General features: G+C 44.1%; 1 protein-coding gene across 12 annotated transcripts in view; it reads right to left on the bottom strand.

Moving 5' to 3' along the window:
* Positions 1–19,873, bottom strand: part of PCYT1B (phosphate cytidylyltransferase 1B, choline) — a 126,286-nt gene that overhangs the window by 81,548 nt on the left and 24,865 nt on the right. For 2 of the 12 annotated variants that reach the window (XM_081793427.1, XM_081793424.1), the window contains exon 1: positions 17,525–17,871. The exons of 8 other annotated variants lie outside the window; for them this stretch is intronic. In XM_081793427.1, coding sequence (XP_081649553.1) covers positions 17,525–17,641 — 117 coding nt within the window. In that variant the 5' untranslated portion in view covers positions 17,642–17,871. Of the gene's footprint in view, positions 1–17,524; positions 17,873–19,873 lie in introns of those variants that run through there. 2 more of the 12 variants (XM_081793423.1, XM_081793429.1) reach the window with 2 other exon arrangements.

Here is a 19,873-nt window from a genome sequence, read left to right as displayed (position 1 = left end):
GAGTGGGGAAGGGGCAGAGAGAGAGGGAGACACAGAATCCGAAGCAGGCTGCAGGCTCTGAGCTGTCAGCACAGAGCCCCATGCAGGGCTCGAACTCATGGACCACGAGATCATGACCTGAGCCGAAGTAGGATGCTCAACCGACTGAGCCACCCAGGGCCCCCTATCTTATTTTATTCTTAAAGTTTGTTTATTTATTTTGAGGGAGAGAGGGAGAAAGAGAATCCCAAGCAGGCTCCGCACTGTCAGTGCAGAGCCCTATGCAGGGCTTGAACTCAAGAACCATAAGATCATGACCTGAGCCAAAACCCAGAGTCGGACACTTAACCGACTGAGCCACTCAGGCACCCCACAATTTATCTAATTTTAAAATAAATTTAAAGAAATATCTCCTATCTTGGGAATTCAGAGATGCAGGAAATCTAATCTAGGATCAGGTGTTCCAAATGTCGAGGGGAAAAGGAGTCTAACAGGAAAAGAGGAGTACTTTTAAAAATAACAACTATTAGGGGCACCTGGGTGGCTCAGTCGGTTAAACATCCGACTTCGGCTCAGGTCGTGATCTCACAGTTTGTGAGTTCAAGCCCCATGTCAGGCTCTGTGCTGACAGCTCAGAGCCTGGAGCCTGCTTCAGATTCTGTATCTGCCTCTCTCTCTGCCCCTCCCCCACTCACACACTGTCCCTCTCTCTCTCTCTCTCTCAAAAAAAAAAAAATAACAACTATTATTTATAAACTAACTGCTAAATGATATTATTCTCAGGTATATGGAACATTTAAAATTTATTTGAGCTTTTAAAAACAATTTAAGTTATCTTCATACTATCTACTCTCTATTCACTTTTCCAACATCCAGCAAATACTACTTGAGGGCTTGCTGTGTGCCAGGCACTGGTTTTAGGTTCTAAGGATATATCAGGAAAAAAACAAAAACAAAAACAAAAAGATCCTGTCTTTGTGATCCTTAAAGACAATAAACAACAACAACAAAAAAGAATGTGAAATGCGTAGTATGTTAAAAGGTGACAGTGCTTAGAAAAAAATAAAGGCAAGGAAGGGGGATAAAGAATGCACAGGGTTTACCTGTAAATAGGATAGCCAAGGGAGCTGATATATGTATCAATATATAAAGGATCGATTGAGCCATGTGGAGAAAGAACTCTCCAGGTAGAGGAAACATCAAGTGCAAAGGCCCTGAGGCAGTAGCATGCCCAGCTTCTTCCAGGAATAACAAGAAGGCCAGTATGCCTGGAGAAGGTGAACAAAAAAAGAAAAGTAGTAGGAGATACAGACAGAGAAGTGAGGTACAAGGCAGGAGATGGGAGGAACCCAATGGTATGGGGTTTTTAGGATGCTCTAAAGACTGGCTTTCCACTGGGAAGATGGGAGCCATGAGAGAGTTTTGCACAGGGAGTAAGATGACCTGACTTAGTCCTAATGGGACCACCTGGCTGCTACATTAAGGTTAAACTCTAAAAGGTCAAAGGCAGGAGCAAGAAAACCACTAAGGGAACTGGTGTAATCATTGGGCAAGAGTAGGTAGCTGGAGGCTGGGATCAGGGTGATAGCAGGGGAGGTAGTGATAAGTAGTCAGATTTTGGATAGATTTTGAATAAACAAAATTTGAAATTTACTGAATGTAGAGAGTAAAAAAAACTGACAGAAGTCAAGGTAACTCCAAAGTCACTGGCCTGAAGACGTGGAAAGATGGCATCACCACTCCCTAATGTGGGGAGACGCTGGAAGAGTAGGTGTGAGAGTGGGACAGACAGGATGGAGAAATCAAGAATTCTGCTCTCACACATTTGGTGTGACATACCTGTTAGATCTCCCAGTGGAGACATCAGGTAGGCAGTCGGATTTACCAGTCTAAAGCTGGGGACAGAGAACTAAGCTAGCGATACAGGTTAAGAAACCATACAGATATAAATGCTATTTAAAGCCACTAGACTCAATTCATTCATTCAGCTAAGGACATGAGTTCAGGCTGAGGCAAGGTCCTGGTTGTTTAATAAGGAGACACTATATATTTATGGCCAATCTCCCCTGAATACTGGAAGCTCTAAGAAGACAGGGACTTGGGGGGCATCTGGGTAGCTCAGTTGGTTAAGAGTCCAACTTCGACTCAGGTCATGATCTCGCAGTTCGTGAGTTCGAGCCCCACATAGGGCTCTGTGCTGACAGCTCAGAGCCTGGAGCCTGCTTTGGACTCTTTGTGTCCCTCCCTCTCTGCCCCTCCCCTGCTTTTGGTCTCTCTCTCTCTCTCTCTCTCTCTCTCTCTCTGTCTCTCAAAAATAAATAAACATTAAAAAAAATTTTTTTAAAGAAAAGAAAACAGGGACTTGGTCTGTTGTATCCTCCTCACTGCTATATCCTTAATTCCTAGGGCAGTATCTGGCAGACAGAAGGTTCTCAAAAGACATTTGTTGAATGGAGGAATTTAAAGTCCTTAGAGAGTAAATAATTATTGATAAGAAACTGGAGAGAGAATTATTGATAATGATTGTATTCATAAAGACTAAACTGAATAAGAAATATAATGCATAACACTTTATCATGATATATCCTACAGAAAACTTGGGGAAATAAAGAAAGGAAAGTAAAATTCACCAATAATTCTACTTTCCAAATATAACCACTGTTAACACTCTCTCTGTTTCTTTTAGGGCTTTCTGATATGCATACATATTAACAACTTTGGAATCCTAGCTACATGAACGGTTTTTTCCACTCAGTATGTCATGATTACTTTATTATGTCATTTAGACTTCAACCTCACTATTTTAAGGGTATTATCTGGTGGTTCTATCTCCCATTCTCCCTAGCCCTGCGCCTAAAATTCCCAAGCATTACTCTTTTAGGCAAGACAATGAAAAGTAGGGGCATCATATCTCAGAGAGAGAATGTTAAATTAAAAAGATAGGAGGGAAGCAGGAGCACCTAATTTATCTGTTCATGTTTCTATTTGGAAGGTGCAAGTGGCACCAGGAAATACAATACAGGCCAATCAAGTTTAGCTGTGAAAGGAGCTGCCCTGGTTGGCCTGGAGGCCAATGCTGGTTGGTGCAGGCCCGAGAGGAGAGATTAGCAGGTATCCCAAAATGAGAACGAGCAGGCAATGGGCAAGCTAAGCAGTAAGATACATTTGAAGAATGGCCCCTTCAATAAAGTCATTTCCTTTTCCAAGGATTCTGGGTAACTGGTCATCGGCTACGCTGAACAGCCTCCCCGAGGCCTGGCCTACCCAATGCCAATGACAGCAGTCCGAGCAGGATGTATAATGAGACCCCAGCTGCTCTAACTGCACCAGCCATGGCCACTTTGTGACAGCCCCCCACCCTCTCAAGAGTCCATACTCCTGCAAAACACCCCCCCATTGTTTTTAATAGACTTTATTTTTTAGAGAAATTTTAGGTACACAGCCACATGAGCAGGCGGCACACATTTTATTTCCCATTTAACTCTCGCTAATTTTGATAGCAATACAGCATGCCCCTGAACAGAAAAACCGTAATGTATTTAGGTATCTCTCTGTTGTTGAATATGAAGTTGTTTATGTTTTAGTAATATAAGTAGCATTCTAAACATAGCCCTGAGCCTCTGATTATTTCCTTAGGATAGATGCCTAGAAGCTGAATTACTTAGACCAGGGGTATGAACATTTTCGAGATAAATATTTGCAGAACATTTTAACATGTGTTGGTGAATTAGTCTCTACAAAAGCTGTGTCATTTATAGTCACAGTACAATGTATGTCATTTATAGTCACATTTTTTAAACCAATGTGTGAACACCTGCGCCTAGGTCAGGCTAGCAATTTCTGCCCTTCCAGCGACCCAAGATCAGAAATGTTATTATGCTCTAGGGATCCAGGCTTCCCTAAAACACTGACCTCCCACAAGCCATAACCCCCCACACCATCCGTGTGCCACTTTCTGAAATGTAATCTAAATAATACATTCATTTATCCTAAAATATATGTTTTCCCCCACATGTTAACATCTCTGAGATGAGGAGAGGGGTCTTATGAGAAATGTCTTAAAACCAGTATCGGCCATTTTCTGACATTGTAACATCTCTGCAATGGGACTGTATCTCATAATCAAGGGCATCTTAGATTCACGAAATGCATAGAGGATGCTGACAAGAGAAAAGAATCATTTTTACCTCAAGATTTAAAAAGTCCATACCCTAAGTCCATTTTTCTTAAGCAACTGAGCTTAAGGAGTTTATAATGAACATCAATAACAATCGTATATCTTATTCATATCCCATCTTCTTCCTCAAAGGACTTGAGGTGACTTAAAAAAAAAGATTTGAAAGTTGAATAGTTGCAAGATCTGGGTTGAGGGAGGAAATACGGTTTCAACAAAGGTCAGAAGGGAAACGAGCATACAGGAATCCCTATCCCACTTCTCCACATTTCAGGCCGATCACAAAAATGACTTTAAGCTCTAAGCAGTCAGAGCAAAGAGAGAGACAAAGTTAATATCGTCCATAAGCAAAAAACCAAAATAGATCCTGAGGAGGAGCACGGCGTTTCCTGAGGCCGAATTTTATAGCCTTTGCTCCAGTGGTGCTGCCGGAAGGGGCATGCTGGCTGATGCTCGGTAGTGGGACCAGCATACTCAACAACAACGCCCTAATAAAGAAAACCCTGTTTTTGTTTGCTCAAAGTACCGTTATGAGGCAAGGCACAGCCTCAGAACCAAAAAGCAGTTCAAGAGAGCATTTCTATAAGAGGCCAAACACGGAGCCTGAAAATGCAGTCCTCCCCCTCACTGCTGGATCCAAGGGCAAGATGTAGAATCTGGAGACCAGGGATTTCTAATGTGGGACAGGCGAGACAATCCATTAGAGAACAACACTTGGGCTTAGATTTATTTTTCATGTTAAAAAACAAGACGCGTTACTGACATCTAATTCTAACATGCAGGTTGATACGGTGCCCTATCTCTGTCAACATCACGTCCGTGAAGTGTCCTCAAGGAAAAATGCAAAGTGTACAGCTGAGAAGGGGGGGTCTGGATCCCCTGACATTTTCATTTGCTTTTAGCTTATTGTAATTTAATGCAGTTTGCGTGGGCCTGGTAAAGGGCATTTATAGATTATGTTACCTAGTTTTAACTAAACCAATGCTCACAGGATCACCAATTGGCTTAAAACACTTTCCATAATGAAATAGGAAAGCGAAAATAATACAAGCACAAGCGAACAAGAGCCCTTTGTAGGTGTCTTGCATCAGCCACGTTATCAGGTATGAACAACGAAGACCTAATCAGATCAACAGGAAGACAGCTGAATGGACAAGTATCACAAAGAGGACTATTTGAAATATCTGCTGCCATTAGCATTAAACTTCACCTGGAGCGTATATTGTACCTTGAGTTATTAGGTTACGATCATATGAAGCTACTGTAATTACCATGATACTTAAAAGCAAAGCATCCAGGGGCGCCTGGGTGGCTCGGTCGGTTAAGCGTCCGACTTCGGCTCAGGTCATGATCTCACGGTCCGTGGGTTCGAGCCCCGCGTCGGGCTCTGTGCTGACTGCTCAGAGCCTGGAGCCTGTTTCAGATTCTGTGTCTCCCTCTCTCTCTGCCCCTCCCCTGTTCATGCTGTGTCTTTCTCTGTCTCAAAAATAAATAAAAACGTTAAAAAAAAAATTAAAAAAAAAAAAAAAAAAAAAAGCAAAGCATCCAGAACATGAAGAAAAATCTCTAGGATTTTTTCAGTGATGTTTCAAGACGTGATACTCAATCCAGGCCTTCACAAAATACTGTTGCATGTAATGATAAATGGCAGAAGCCTTTTTCAAATTTCCGTAATTCAATAAAGAAAAACCAAAAGTCTCATACCACTGCAGAAGCACCTGCTCTTCATGCCACAGTACAGCTGGCTGCTCTAGTACATGGGGAAAAAATTGATGTCAAACTAAAACGCATTCCTTTGTCAGCAAATATATTTAGAAGACATATAGAAAACATTGCTGAAGACTGGAAGAAACAAGCATTAGAACAAATTACGCAGTGTGGGAGGTTTGCTGTAAAGTTGGACGGAAGTACAGATATTTCTAAAATGTTGCAGCCTGAGGTATTTGCTAGATTCCATTTCAATAATAACCCACCCCCTTTTTTCGTGAGCCACTGAAGGGAAGATCTTCCAAATAAGATTTTCCAAAGATGTTCCAAAGAAGATTGATTGTGCAGAGTGGATGACTTCTTTAATAAAAACAGTATTTTATGGAAACAAACAAAAAAAAAACCCACATCTAACTATCAATGAACCAACCACATTGCTCTTAGAACCCAAACTCCCACCTATTTGAGAAATGCCTCTCTGTCTTCCTTTTAATACCTTTCCTCTCTTGGACCTTTAAAAACTGTTTCTCAGGATTCTATCCTGGAAGACTGTGGGATATGTAGATTAATTTAATCAGATCTCATATAGAGATAGGCAGATACAGGGAGGATTTCTCTGGCTTAGTTACAGCTCTTCTATTTTTCTTCCCTTAAAAAACATGATAGGATGGTTTGGGGTCAGTCGTTTCCTAGAATTTGCCCTATAAAAGGATTATCCAGAGTCCCTCTTGCTACCTAACCAATCCCGTCCACCTCCTTCTGAGTCTAGAAACGGACTGTGTGGCCAGGCCATTGTTATAAAGCACACATAGATTGGGCACCATGGCTTTTAATTCACAGATAACCTGACTAAGGCTAGACAAGGTACTAGAAGCAAGGCGAGTTTAGTTCAGCAGCTTACCTATGCTCTCTTCGAGGCTGGGGGCTGACCCAGGAGCACAGCAAAGCTCTGTTAGTGGCCCAGAGCTGTAACTGCAGGTAGAATTGGATACCATTCCTTAGAACGGGATCTGTGAGACCACCAGAGTTATGTGAAATGCTCAATCTGTTGCTGAGTGTACCCTCTCTCCATTACTGTGGTCACAGCACCTTTCAACTTTGTATTAAAGAACAATACATGTACGGCAGCGTGCAGAGATCCTAAGTGTGGAACTCTGGACGTGCACAGAATGAACATACGCAGCAGCACCCAGATCAAGTAAACTACCACTGCCAGCATCCGTCCTGTGCTCCTTCTGCTATCCTGACTTCTAACCTCACAGATTGGCTTGCCTATTTTTAAAATATTTAATAGAAATGGAATCCTGTAATGCATATTCTTTTGTTACTGGCTTCTTTTCATTCGATATTATGTTTGTGAGATTTATCCATATTTTTGCAGGTAGTTGTAGACTCTTCATGCTCCATTGCCATGTAGCATTTCATTGTGTGAAAATACAACAATTTATTTATCCATTCTCCTTCTGCCGGGGATCTGGGTAGTTTCCAGTTGGAGTTATTATGAATAATGCTGCTAAGAACATCCTATTACTCATCTTTTGTGGCCATATGCACAAGTTTCCTAGGAGTAGGTACGCCGGGTCAAAAATCTTTACTTTGAGTTTCTAAATTTACTACCAAGAGCCTAGACATCGAAATTGTTTCCATTCCTGGTCCCAAAGGCGGACAATGTGACACGGGAGAGCTAAATACAGCGTTTTTCAAAGTGCATGCACAAACACCTTGCTTCCAACTCCCCTGGAAGCCTGAGCAGGTGATTCTCTGCTCACTGATGCTGGGGGACTGTGTGTAGTGGCAACATGGGGCTTTACAAGTCAGACAAACCTAACTTTAAATCCCAGCTTTATCAGTGTGCTTGATCTTTGGGGAATTACTTAATTCTTGGTCTCCTTATTTCTAACACAGGGAATAGTGATCCTTATCTTACAGGCCTGCAGCCTGGTTAAACGAGGTCACACACATAGGGCACCAGCACAGTGCCTAACACAGGGTGCACCAGTCCCCCATTTGCCCACAGAGGGCAATGAATGAGACCACTAGTCTTAAGCCCAGTATAGAACAATTCCCGTGTAACTGAACAATTTGGAGGTACAACAGGATTTAGTGTCATGTGACTGTGCCTACCGTCAAAATCAGGCACTAGACATGAAGCCCAGAAGCCGGCAGGTACCAGGAATAGGCTTCCAGCATCATTTGGTTGGCAACAGGCTGTACACATCATTCACGGGGCTTCTATTAACCTATTATTATTGTTGCTATTCTTCTTAAATGCCAGCTTAAATCGCCGTCAGCTCCCTTTTACACTTATGTCAGGTTCAACGTGCATGAATTACGAAGTGGAAAACAAAAACATCAAGTCACACGCTTTGGTGGAAGTGAGGAGATTATATGAAAATGAATCCAGCTCCATGGGCTGGCCTCGTGTGGCCCTGCCCATTACTACACAGGTGCACACTAACAGGGCTTGCTGCTTTACTTTCTAATCACTGTGTTTTCAAGTGTGCCTTCAAGATTGTTGAGTGTTAAACTGTCTCTTTATTCCCAAGCAAGGTCAGCTTCCCCAGCCTCCCATACAACCTGTCTCCTGCTGGGATAAAGAGGAAGGTAGGAATGTTAAAACAATAATGCTATGGTCTGAGGCCAGCAACGGGTAATCAGATCCTAGCAAGGTAGAGGCTGTTACCTGGGAGATTATTGGAAGAAAATAGGCCTAGCTTGCAACGACTTGGGTCTGTTCCTACCTTCCTTGTTTTCTCCTTTTCATCCCACCCCCAGTTATCAGACGGAATAAACCTTTTTCTACATTTTTTTTCCCATCAAGAGGCACCAAGAAGCTTTCTTTGTGTGGGTATGAGCAAAAGACTCAAGAGTTCCAAGACTATGGCCTGACGCACTGTTGGACTTTAACCCGGAGCAGTGAGCTGATGTGGCTGGCTTCAGCTAGACAAGGCCCCTACAGCTCAATGCCATACTGCCTTGCCTCAAAGAGAACCCAGTATTTCGAACTTTAGTGTTAGGAGATAGATCAATTAGGGGGTCATCCTTCACATTAAGAAGAGAGTCAAGCTAGGTTTCTTTGGACAATGACTAGAATGTTCAACATATGATTTAGAATACACTCAACCTTTCTGAAGAAGCATCTGAAGAATAAAGTTGGAAGACAACAGGTTTGTTTCTTTTACTAATGTAAAGTTCCAGAGTCTTTTGCCAGCATTTGTTATTCGTATTTAGCCAATGTGTCCTGCCATAAGATCATTCAACCTGTTTTTACCCCAACTGGATACAACCAAAAGGAGGGGAGGAGTAGGGTAGCCCTGCTTTTTGAGAGAAGCAAGAGATCAAACAGAACACACTGGGGTGGAGCATGCTCCGTGGTGAGGGAAGCTGGAATCACAATCTTGGGGCTGGCAAAGATCATCTATCCAATCCGTCATGAGTGACAGAACTGGGGTCCAGAGACGAGAAGTGATTTGCTTAAGCCCACAGAGTAATTCACTGGTAAAACTGACGTTGGAAGGAAACTGTGGGCTCCAATGAGCAGAGACTAGGCTGTGGCATTCTTGTCTTGCCAGGCCCCGCCCTTCTGCGGTGGGCCAGCCCACTTCCCATGGAAGCTCCAAATCTACATCTTTCTTGATCCTGGGGGTTGGTGTGGAGCCCCAGAGGCCATAATGGGACAGATCCATTTTCTCTCCTTGGAACCCTGTCTCATCAGGAACCGCTCAGCCTTTCCACCCTTCCCTATTCCCACCCTAGCCTGGAGGCCTCTGGAGAGGAATACTCTGGGGTTGGACCCAGCTTCTCAGGCTATCCCATATTTACACTTCTGCACCTGCTAGAACCAAGCCACTAACTTCACCTCCACCTTAGAGAGAAATCCGAGCCTATCAGATAAGGAGAGGCTTTCAACATTCAATGCCCTCCCCCTTTAAAACTTCTTACCCAAAACATCCTTGCCAGTGAAAGAAATGTCTCTTCTAGTTGAAACCAATTCTTCCACTTGTTCACTAGAGCCCAGTGTCTCCACAGCCTAAGACTCATTCCCCCCTCAATTTTCCCCCTATCACTTTCACCTTCTCTCACTGGCTCTTTGCCATTTGCATGTAAGTGTGAGTTACTACCATCGTCAAAGAATGAGCCAACCAAAAGCCTTGGCACACTGGACAGATGTTGGGAAGAATGAGATGAAAAAGGAAGAAGAGAAAAAAGCTAGCCTCTCTCAACCCTAAATCCTGATTCATCCACCTTTGGATCCTACACATTCTATCTGCTTATCTTCTCAGGCAACCTTCTACTTCCCCACCTTCTAAAAGCTCCTCAACTCACTGCCATCTGGCCTCTGCTCCCATTACATCACTGAAACATCACCAGTGACCTTTTCTTTCTAAATCCAAAGGAGCCTTTGCTTCATTATCCCGTTTGATCTGTCTGCTGCATTTGGTTCTACTGGACATTCCCACCACAGAACGTACCCTGCCACCGGCCCCCTGATCTCCCAGATATTTGAGAAGTACCTCTCTGTCTTCTTTTCATGATCCACCTCTACTGGCTCTTTGAATGGTGTCTCTCAGGGGGTGCCTGGCTGGCTCAGTTGGTTAAGGGTCTGACTCGCTTCCAGCTCAGGTCGTGATCTCAAGGTTCATGGGTTCGAGCCCCGCATTGGGCTCCAAGCTGAAAATGCAGGGCCTGTTTGGGATTCTCTCTCTCCTTTCTCTGGCCTCCCTCTCAAAATAAATAAATAAGCTTAAAAAAATAATACATGGTGTCCCTCAGGGCTCGATTCTGGAAAGATTCTGGGATAGAGTAGATTAATTTAACCAGATTTCACATAGATACAGGCAGCTATAAGGAGCCTTCTAATAGCTTTAATTACAGCTCTTCTATTTCTCCCCTTCTAAGAACCTGATAGTATGGCCCAGGGTCAGTTATCTTCTCGAATTACTTGTAGTAGGATTATCCTGAGGTGCTCTTGCTAGCTAACCATTTCCATTTCAATTACCATGTTCTTGGTCCAGAAACTGTCTGACTCCATTTCATTCCGATCAATTTCACTTCCATCTCTTCCACACTGACCTCTCCCACATCTACATCTCCAGCTCAGAACTCTCTCCCGAGTTCCAAAACCAAACATTAAGTAGACACCTCCAAATGGAAGTCTGCATGCTATCCCCAACGCAACTCTCACAACCTACTGTCCCCTAATACTCTCACCTCAGTGATGGTACCCACTCGAGGAAGCCAGAAAACTGAATCTTCCTTGATACTGACCAACCCTCAGACTCAGTTGTCAAATCCTGGGATGCTTACCTCCTTAGTGTCTCCCATATTCATGCAGTTCTCTCCTTCTCCACTGCCCCATCCGTAACTTCAAACTTAATAATTCTCATCTACATCACTACAATAGTCTCCAAACCAAAAGAGGATAGGGTAGCAAAGAAAATATTACAAGTGCAAAGTATGAAGTAGTTTCTTAGCTTTGAGTAAATATACACGTGTGTGTGTGTGTGTGTGTGTGTGTGCGTGTGTGTGTGTGCGCGTGCTATGCAACATGACATGTATTTATCATTGCGGCTTTGCAGAGCTCTCTCTCTCTCTCTACAGGTCTGTGCAGGTGTCTAAGCTCCCTCTACAGCCACATATGGCTACCGAGCACTTGAAAGTGGCTAGTCTGAATTTTGATGTGTTCCAATATAATATACACACTGGATCTCAGACTTACTATCAAGAAAAGAATATAAAATACCCCACTCATTATTTTTATATTGATTAATGTTGAAATGATCATATTTTGGATATATCAGGCTAAACAGAACATATTAAGATTAACTTCACCTTTTTCAACTTTTTAAACCCTGGCTACTAGAACATTTTAAATTGTATTTCTACTGGACAGCACTGGTCTAGAGGCTGGAGTCTGCCGCTTACACTGGGGACTTAAGATCCCCTCAAAAGTAGACTCGTCCTCTCCGTGTCCAAAAATGTTTTGGGATCAGCAAGTTGCATGTTTTCTTCAGAGGCAGGGACCTGTCTTAACTTGGGGATCTGGTCAATGGAGTCTCCCTTGTTGGGAAGCACTTCTGCTCAGTGGATAAAATGCAGCTTATAAGGTACGTAAAGTCCAATATATTAACGTCAAATGTACCAAAAAGAAAAAAAAGCTCTCTCACAAGGGATTCCAGCATCCTGGCATGCTTCCACATCCCAAACTACGGTCTCCTGTTAAGTGGACATGATATTCAAGGGTAGGGGCTGTGAATTACTTCTCCTACTCCTCCCCACAGCACCTGGTGCATTACTGCACAGAGAACTTGCTCTTGGGCTGGCTAACTGGATCCAGCTGACAGGGGACTGAGTTTTCTCTGTTACCTTCTAAAGCCCTGTATCACTGAATCAGCTTTAAATCCTCCTCACTGCCTGGGTGAAGACACACACAACCTTCTCATTTCTACACGCTCAAACACCAAAATGAAACAAAGAACCTACCCATCTTCTTACCAACTGAGATTTATTTCTTCCATAAGGACTTTAGCATTAGGTAAATGGGGGGCTGGCACAAGAACCAACTTAAGAGAATGGAGGAAACTAATTCACTGGTTCCATGTTCAACAATACACCTGGCTAGTATCGATCTGCAAGAAATGGAAGCTGCATTCGGACTGAAACCAACAGGAAAATGTCTGATAATAACCTTGGGCATGATTCCAGCTGACCACAGTAAATGCCCAAGGAAACTCAGATTTACTTTCACCAACACAGAACAGTAAGTATCTCCCTTTTAAAATACATGCTGCTCTGAGGGGTTAAATAGATGGTGATACTACTAAAGGAAGCCACCAATGTCTCTGGAAATCCAGTCATCTTTTTGATCATTAGCGGGTGAGCATCCTACCTCCCAATTGACATAATGCACCTTCTTCAAGACAGCAGTCTCTTGGCACTGCTCCGCTTTGAAGTCAAGCCCGAGATGAACTCCTGCTAATGTGGCGTATCGAACCAGCCCCCCTTTTTTTTTTTTTATTTCCAAGGCCTTTTCAGTTGGTTCGTGGTACACCCATCTTCATGGAAGTGACTATTGCAGGCTAGAATTACAACTTCCTTCTGACAGTACAAGGCACTCCTAGAAGAACTTGACCAAGGTCGTCAACCAAATCCTTAAGCAGACAGCTTTGGGCGGGGGGCAGGGGGAGGGCTGGGCCTTATTCGAAAGGGTTCATGGGGTACTTGCTGGACCTGGAGGATTTGTCTAGGCACAGTCTGAGAGCTGGGGAGATATGAAGGCACTGTCCTTGCCCACAAGGGGTACTCACCCCTCAGGAATTGGGTCTTGGAGGAGGACTAGTACATCCACACCACCCCTGACCACTCAGTTTCTCTCCTTGACAGCCAAGCTTATGAGTCACCTTGCATCATGTTGAAGCAAGAAAATAGCAAAGAAGGGACAAGAAGCGAAGGATCAAGGATAAACGCTGTAACGATGGAAAGAAGAGTTGTCAGACACATCCCAAACCTGAGCACCATGGTAAAGTAGTAGGGGTAATACGATTACATCCCAAGATAGAAGCTTGATCAGAAAACCTAGGTAATTTCGTTATTTCTTTTCTAATTTAATCAGTGTTACTTAATTCTATTTACTCCTCTCCTTTCTTATATATTTTTTCAACGAGAAAGAAGGCAGGTGGGAAAATCTATAAATATTCCTTTCAGAAAAATTTCCCCTTGAACATGACCGCACTGCACCCTCAATATCCTTATCAATTTGCTAGTTACAAGGATATAAAATAAAGATTGTTTTAAGGCCCGTTTATTTATGTGCGCCAGCTTCACGCCTCATTTCCTTAAAGGGCTATGCCAGGCTCTGTATCAGAGGCCAGAGATACAGCGATGACAAGACTGGCTTCTACTCCACGTTCCCCAGGAAACTGACTCGTGGAGAGGTCACCACACTCCTTTCCGCCCCCAATGCACTTGATAACACACCTCTTAGCACACAGTGCCCTTATCATCCAGTAGGTAAACTATCTGTTTATGTGCCAGTCTCTTCTAGAATCCCCAGATCACAAACTGCTTGAGGGCTCAGAGCTCAACACGTAGTAGGTACTCAATCAACGCGGGCTGAGTTCAGCAGGATCACAAGAGAAGCTTCGCGGAAAATATATAGGCAAACGCACATAGACACAGAAATACTGCGCACAGCTTTCCAAGTGCCACACTAAAAAGAGAGCACAGGGGCGCCTGGGTGGCTCAGTCAGTTAAGCGGCCGACTTCGGCTCAGGTCATGATCTCACGGTCTGTGGGTTCGAGCCCCGCGTCGGGCTCTGTGCTGACAGCTCAGAGCCTGGAGCCTGTTTCGGATTCTGTGTCTCCCTCTCTCTGACCCTCCCCCATTCATGCTCTGTCTCTCTCTGTCTCAAAAATAAATAAACATTAAAAATTAAAAAAAAAAAGCACAGTTCATTACAAAAGGGCATTTGACACAATTGCTGAGATTTAAATAAAATTTTTACTTACAGACAACGGCATTCAGCAACCTAAGTTCACACTCCAGGTCTTGCAGTAAAGCTTTATGGCCCTTTATTTACCCAGAAATTTCCTTTTCCATATCCCTAGGTAAAGTCAGAGTGAGTTTGGGGAGCCAATGTGTGCCTCAGCTAATAAAAAGAGAACTACTTTGCTAATCGCTACTTGAAAAATTTTTTGTTGTTTTAGAGAGAGAGAGAGAGAGACAGAATGTGTGATCAGGCAAGAGAGACAGAGGGAGAGGGAGAGGGAGGGAGGAGGAGGGAGAGGGAGAAAGGGAGAGAATCCCAAGCAGGCTCCTCGCTCAGCGCTGAGCACGTCGGGGCTCAATCTCACGATCACCGCGAGATCATGACCTGAGCTGAAATCAAGATTCGGACACTCAATTGACTGAGACACCCCGGCGCCCGCTACTTTAAGATGATGTTTTGTTACTGAGTCCTGTTTCCTCTAAACTGTATGAATTCACGTTTGATAATAAGTGGGAGAAGGATCCTGTCCTCTGGAGGGGAATCTCTTAAGTTTTTCATGAACTGTAAGTAACTTTGGAATTCAGCAGTCATACCTTGCCGACGGTTGTGGCGCCAGTGACCCGTGTGTGATTTTGATCATTATGGGTGGGTGCTGGGCATAACAAAGAATTTATACAATTTGAAATGTGAAGATATTAGCAAAGCTAAGGATCAACAGAAACTACTAAAAACCATAAAAAGAAATGCTATTTGACATTTTCCCTCGCCACTCTCTCTTCAACAATCTTTGTTATTAAGTGGTTAACATGAGCCTAGCTATTCAAGTAAAATCACTAGCCAGGGAAAGTCCAGCCCTCAAGTGTAAATCCAAACTTAGAATAGACCCCTACAGTGATCAAAGTTTGCTGAGAAAAGGGGTTTCTAAAACCTGAGTAGTGGATTATAAATTGGCTGCAGCCCTGATTTAAACCGACCAAATTTTCAGTAGCCCATGACAATGATAGACAACTTGGAAAGCTTTTTAAATTCTTTTTAAGGTCATTCACTTATTTTGAGAGATACAGAGACAGCACAAGTGGGGGAGGGACAGAGAGAGAGGGAGAGAGAGACCCAAGCAGGCTCTGCACTGTCAGCCTAGAGCCCAACGTGGGGCCAGAACCCACGACAAGTAAGATCATGATCTGAGCTGAACCCGAGAGTCAGACGCTCAACCGACTGAGCCACCCAGGCGCCCCCTGTAAAGTTGTGTGTGTGTGTGTGTGTGTGTGTGTGTGTGTGTTTTAATCAAAGGTAGACCGAAGCCATTACTTTACCAGTTCAGCTTCTGTATACACACCCGCGCTTACTTTAGGCTAGAACTGGCAAAAAGATGGGAAGGGAATGTACCTCACTCCAGGGGGTGTTGTACAGGAAAGATCTTCCACTTGGGATCTTCAAATCCCAGCTCAACTCCTTCGAAGCAGTGTGACTCTGGGAAAGTCACTCACCCTCTCTGAGCATCCATTTCCTTATTTCTAAAACAGCACAGAGGTGCAGGTGCAACCTCGCCAGCTTTGCAGGATTCTTTAGAGCCACCTCCGGGATGAGATGTCACAAGTGACAGTGCAAAGTACTTCAACTTTCTTCCTTCCCTTGACTTCCTCTGCCCACCCGCTCAGAATCAACCAAGGGGCAGAAGAGTTCAAAGGCAAAAAGGGAAGGAAAAGAAGTGAGCAGGAGAGTCAAATGATACAAATTGGAATTTGATGCTGCCTCTCTCTCCCCTGCACCATCTTCATTACAGGCTTTAAGTGGTCATTTGTGTTGTTTTTTCAACGCTAAATCAGGAGTTCTTTAGTGGTTCAGAGGAATCCTGCGGTAAGAAACTTATTGGAATGGTTTATATCCCACGAGAACATAGGCCCTACATCACGTATGCCACTCAGTAAGTGGCTCAAATGCGGGACACATTAATATTAAACTGCCCTAAGAAAAATATATTTTATAAAACAGAAACACAGTGAACAAAAGCCCACAGCACTCTAATTTCTTGTGTTTTCATGCTTTTGTAAGTTGTTCTAAGCCTGCCTTTGAACCCTTGTAACCCTTATGAAGAAAAAGCGGTTCCATGATGGGCTGGCCTGGGAATCTGTGAGCCTTCATTTACGGAGTTCACAGAAAATGCTACATCACAAAATACTTTCTTAAAAACCTCCTCCCAGGGTCAAACTCCTTGGCCAATCAAAATATTACACCTTTTAACTTGGGGGAAACGACTACAAAAAGGATTGTTCTAACTAGTCTGTCACTTGAACTTGAGAGTTGGAAGAGAGGTCTTTCCAACTTTCACAGGACCTCAGGACACTGAAAACCCACCACCCATTTGGTGTTTTTGATTCCTTGAGGATATACTAAGCTCAGGTGGTTGACAACCATCTTCCACACCTGCTAAAATAATCATGCACAAGGGCAGAAACAACTCATGAAATTTGGGATACCAGTCACTGAGATGGAAGGAAGCTCCAAGCGCCCCCGTTTCCACACTTTCATTATTAAAGGCATGCAACCCGTTTCTAAGTAGTAAATGCAGCTTCCCCAGGTTTCTACTATCTGAAGACAAACCCTCCCAGCACACTCTGGAAATGCTTAGGATTCATTTAAAATGCACCTTGCTTCTAAATGCATCACGGAGGGACCCTTTTACTTATTTATTTTGAAATGTTCAAACGAATGGGGAAGTTTTGCTTCCATATCGTTTTCATTTTTCCAAAATTGGCATTAGGCACCAAAATGAGTTGGGGACCGAATCATTCCTCGGCTGGAATTTATAACTTAACAACGGACTCGTCCCAAGCTTTGCGAAGCGAATACCATTTTAAAACGCACTGTGGGATTTTTATCTTCAGACGAGAAGACACCTAAAAGGAAAAAGGCCATCCCCTCCTCCCAAGGCAGAAAAACAGCATAGCCCAAACAGCCCGTTTCCTACCCAGCCAATACAATAATGCTTTGTAAGCTGAGAGCAGCGCCCGGTATAGAAGCTAAGTATAAACAGCTGAGAAGGATTAGGCGGTAGCTCCATTCTCATTTACATGAAAATCCTCCAAGCATCGTTTTCCTCACTGGCTGCAGGCGCAGAAGGAACTCTTTTGTGCCATAGCCAAGCATAACATTTGCATCCTTTGTCTTTACTTACCAGTCGAGGCTGTGGGCATGTGTGCTCTATTTCCTCCATGGTTTCTGAGGGAGGCTCATTGGAAAGGGATTTTGGGATACCTGTTTCTGACTCAGCATCAGTGGTAAGTACTGGCATGGCCAGTGAATGCTCCCTCCAGCTCTACACCCTCTGTGAGTCTCCTCCCAGGCAGAGAATGTTTTCTTTGTCACGTATTTTTCTCTTCTTCACCCATCCCCCTTCTTCGCCCCTTCTTTCTGTCTTCCCTGGGGGAAGTGAAGAGGTTACCCCCACACACACACCCCCTCCCGTTTCCTTCCCCGAGAAGCCAAAAGGCAAGGCCTCAGTTTATCACTATAACAACCAGACGGCACTGGTGCGGCGGGTGCGGGATACAGTACCTCATTTGCATGGAGCGCGCTGGTTGGCTACTGTCATCATAGTACCACTCCGCCGGGGAGCGGCGGGGCCCCATTGGCTGGCTGGCCGGCCGTGCCCACGGGGTCCGAACTTGCTGCTTTTGTTTCTTCCGCTTGATTCAGTTGCAAAGGTCTCTGTCCGTGCCGGGCGAGGGACCCGCGCTGCACTAGCCAGATAGGATAAAACCGCTTCCTGAGGGGCCCGGGACTCCTCGAGGAAGGACGTAGCAGACCTCCGTTAAAAAAAGGACCATGTCCCTGGCATGAGTGTTTGATGTGCTATAGTCAGAATTTTGCTAAATAGGAGTCACCCTGAAGACAAAGCAACATTTGGGCCCAAACTCCCTGTGCCCACGATTGCCAGCTGGCCTCAGAGAGCCCCTCAGGACATTTATTGTGGGCACCTGAGTGTTCATCCCCTTGACGGCAACAAGAGCACTGGCAGCACCCCCCACCCCCACCCCCAGCCCTGGTGTAGCTCCAGATCCTGCCCCTGGGGCTGCCCTGAGAGGAATTTTGAAGGAGGTAGATTGTCTGACAACCCGCCTCCCAGTTGCTTCCTCCCTCAACCACTTCTCCCCTCTCCCCGGCTATTCTGAGTTTCCTCAATGAAGTCTTGTTCCATACACTGGTCTCTTATTCCTCTGTTCCTATTTTACCAGTCCTGGGTCCCATTTCCTAAGCACCCTGCTCTCAGCCAAATGCTCATGCCAGTCACACAAACATTCCAGTTGGGGTGTTAGTGATGATGTGCCTTAATGTCTAAATCATCCATGAATATCCCCCATTGTAAGAGGGGCGTTCCAAAGACACACACTCAAAGAACTTACAAAGGTATTCGTTCTGGTGAAATATCACACTTATAGTAACATTAATAAAAATCATGGCAGTTGCTACCATTTCTAAAGCACAGGCACAGTGCTTTACCCAGATTTTGTTTAATCTTCGTTAGAACCCAAAGTCGATCCTATTAGTCCCATTTAAATTGCAATTGAGAGTAATAATTGCCGAGGGCCTCAAACTCATAAGCAGAGTTGCAAGGATTGGAAAGATTTGCGGGGGATGGGGGTGGGAGCTGGGATGTAGCAGGTGTAGTAGTAGAAAAAGCACCTAGGTAGGAGTCCTCACAAGTCCCTGGGCTTCTAGATCTTTCATTTTAATCTATAGCAGTGTTTTTCGTCCAAGTGTGGTCCAGGACCAGCAGTACCAACATCAGCATCATCTGGGAACTCCTAAAAATGCAAATTATTGGCCCCTCAAGACCTGATTCCGTACGTCTGGTGTCAGGCCAGCAATTGCAGTTCTAACAAGTTCCCAGGTGATATTAATGCTGCAGGTCCAAGGACCATACTTCGAGAACCAATAGTCCAAAGGATGGGAGAAAGGGGAACCCTCTTGCACTGTTGATGGGAATGCAAACTGGTACAGTCACTCTGGAGAACAGTGTGGAGCTTCCTCAAAAAACTAAAAATAGAACTACCCTATGATCCAGCAACGGCACTAGTAGGTATTTATCCAAAAGATACAAAAATACAGGTTCGAAGGGGTACATGCACTCCGATGTATATGGCAGCATTATCAATAGCCACACTATGGCAAGAGCCCAAATGTCCATCGACTGATGAATGGATAAAGAAGTGTATACACACACACACATACAAACACAAAATGGAATATTATTCACCCATTAAAAAGAATGAAATCTTGTCATTTGCAATGACATAGATGGAGCTAGAATGTATTATGTTAAGCGAAATAAGTCAGAGAAAGACAAATACCATATGACTTAACTTGTATGTGGAATTTAAGAAACAAAACAGATGAACATATGGGAGTTGGGGGGGGGGGAGATGAGAGGGAAACAAACCATAAGAGACTCTTAATGACAGAGAAAAACCTGGGTTGACAGAGGGAGGTAGGTGGGGGATGGGCTAGATGGGTGATGGACATT

The sequence above is a fragment of the Panthera onca genome, chromosome X (assembly GCF_046562875.1).
Source record: "Panthera onca isolate mPanOnc1 chromosome X, mPanOnc1 haplotype 2, whole genome shotgun sequence".
Taxonomy (NCBI): domain Eukaryota; kingdom Metazoa; phylum Chordata; class Mammalia; order Carnivora; family Felidae; genus Panthera; species Panthera onca.
Note: the sequence above shows the minus strand (reverse complement) of the source record. Positions and strands in the feature narration are given on the sequence as shown.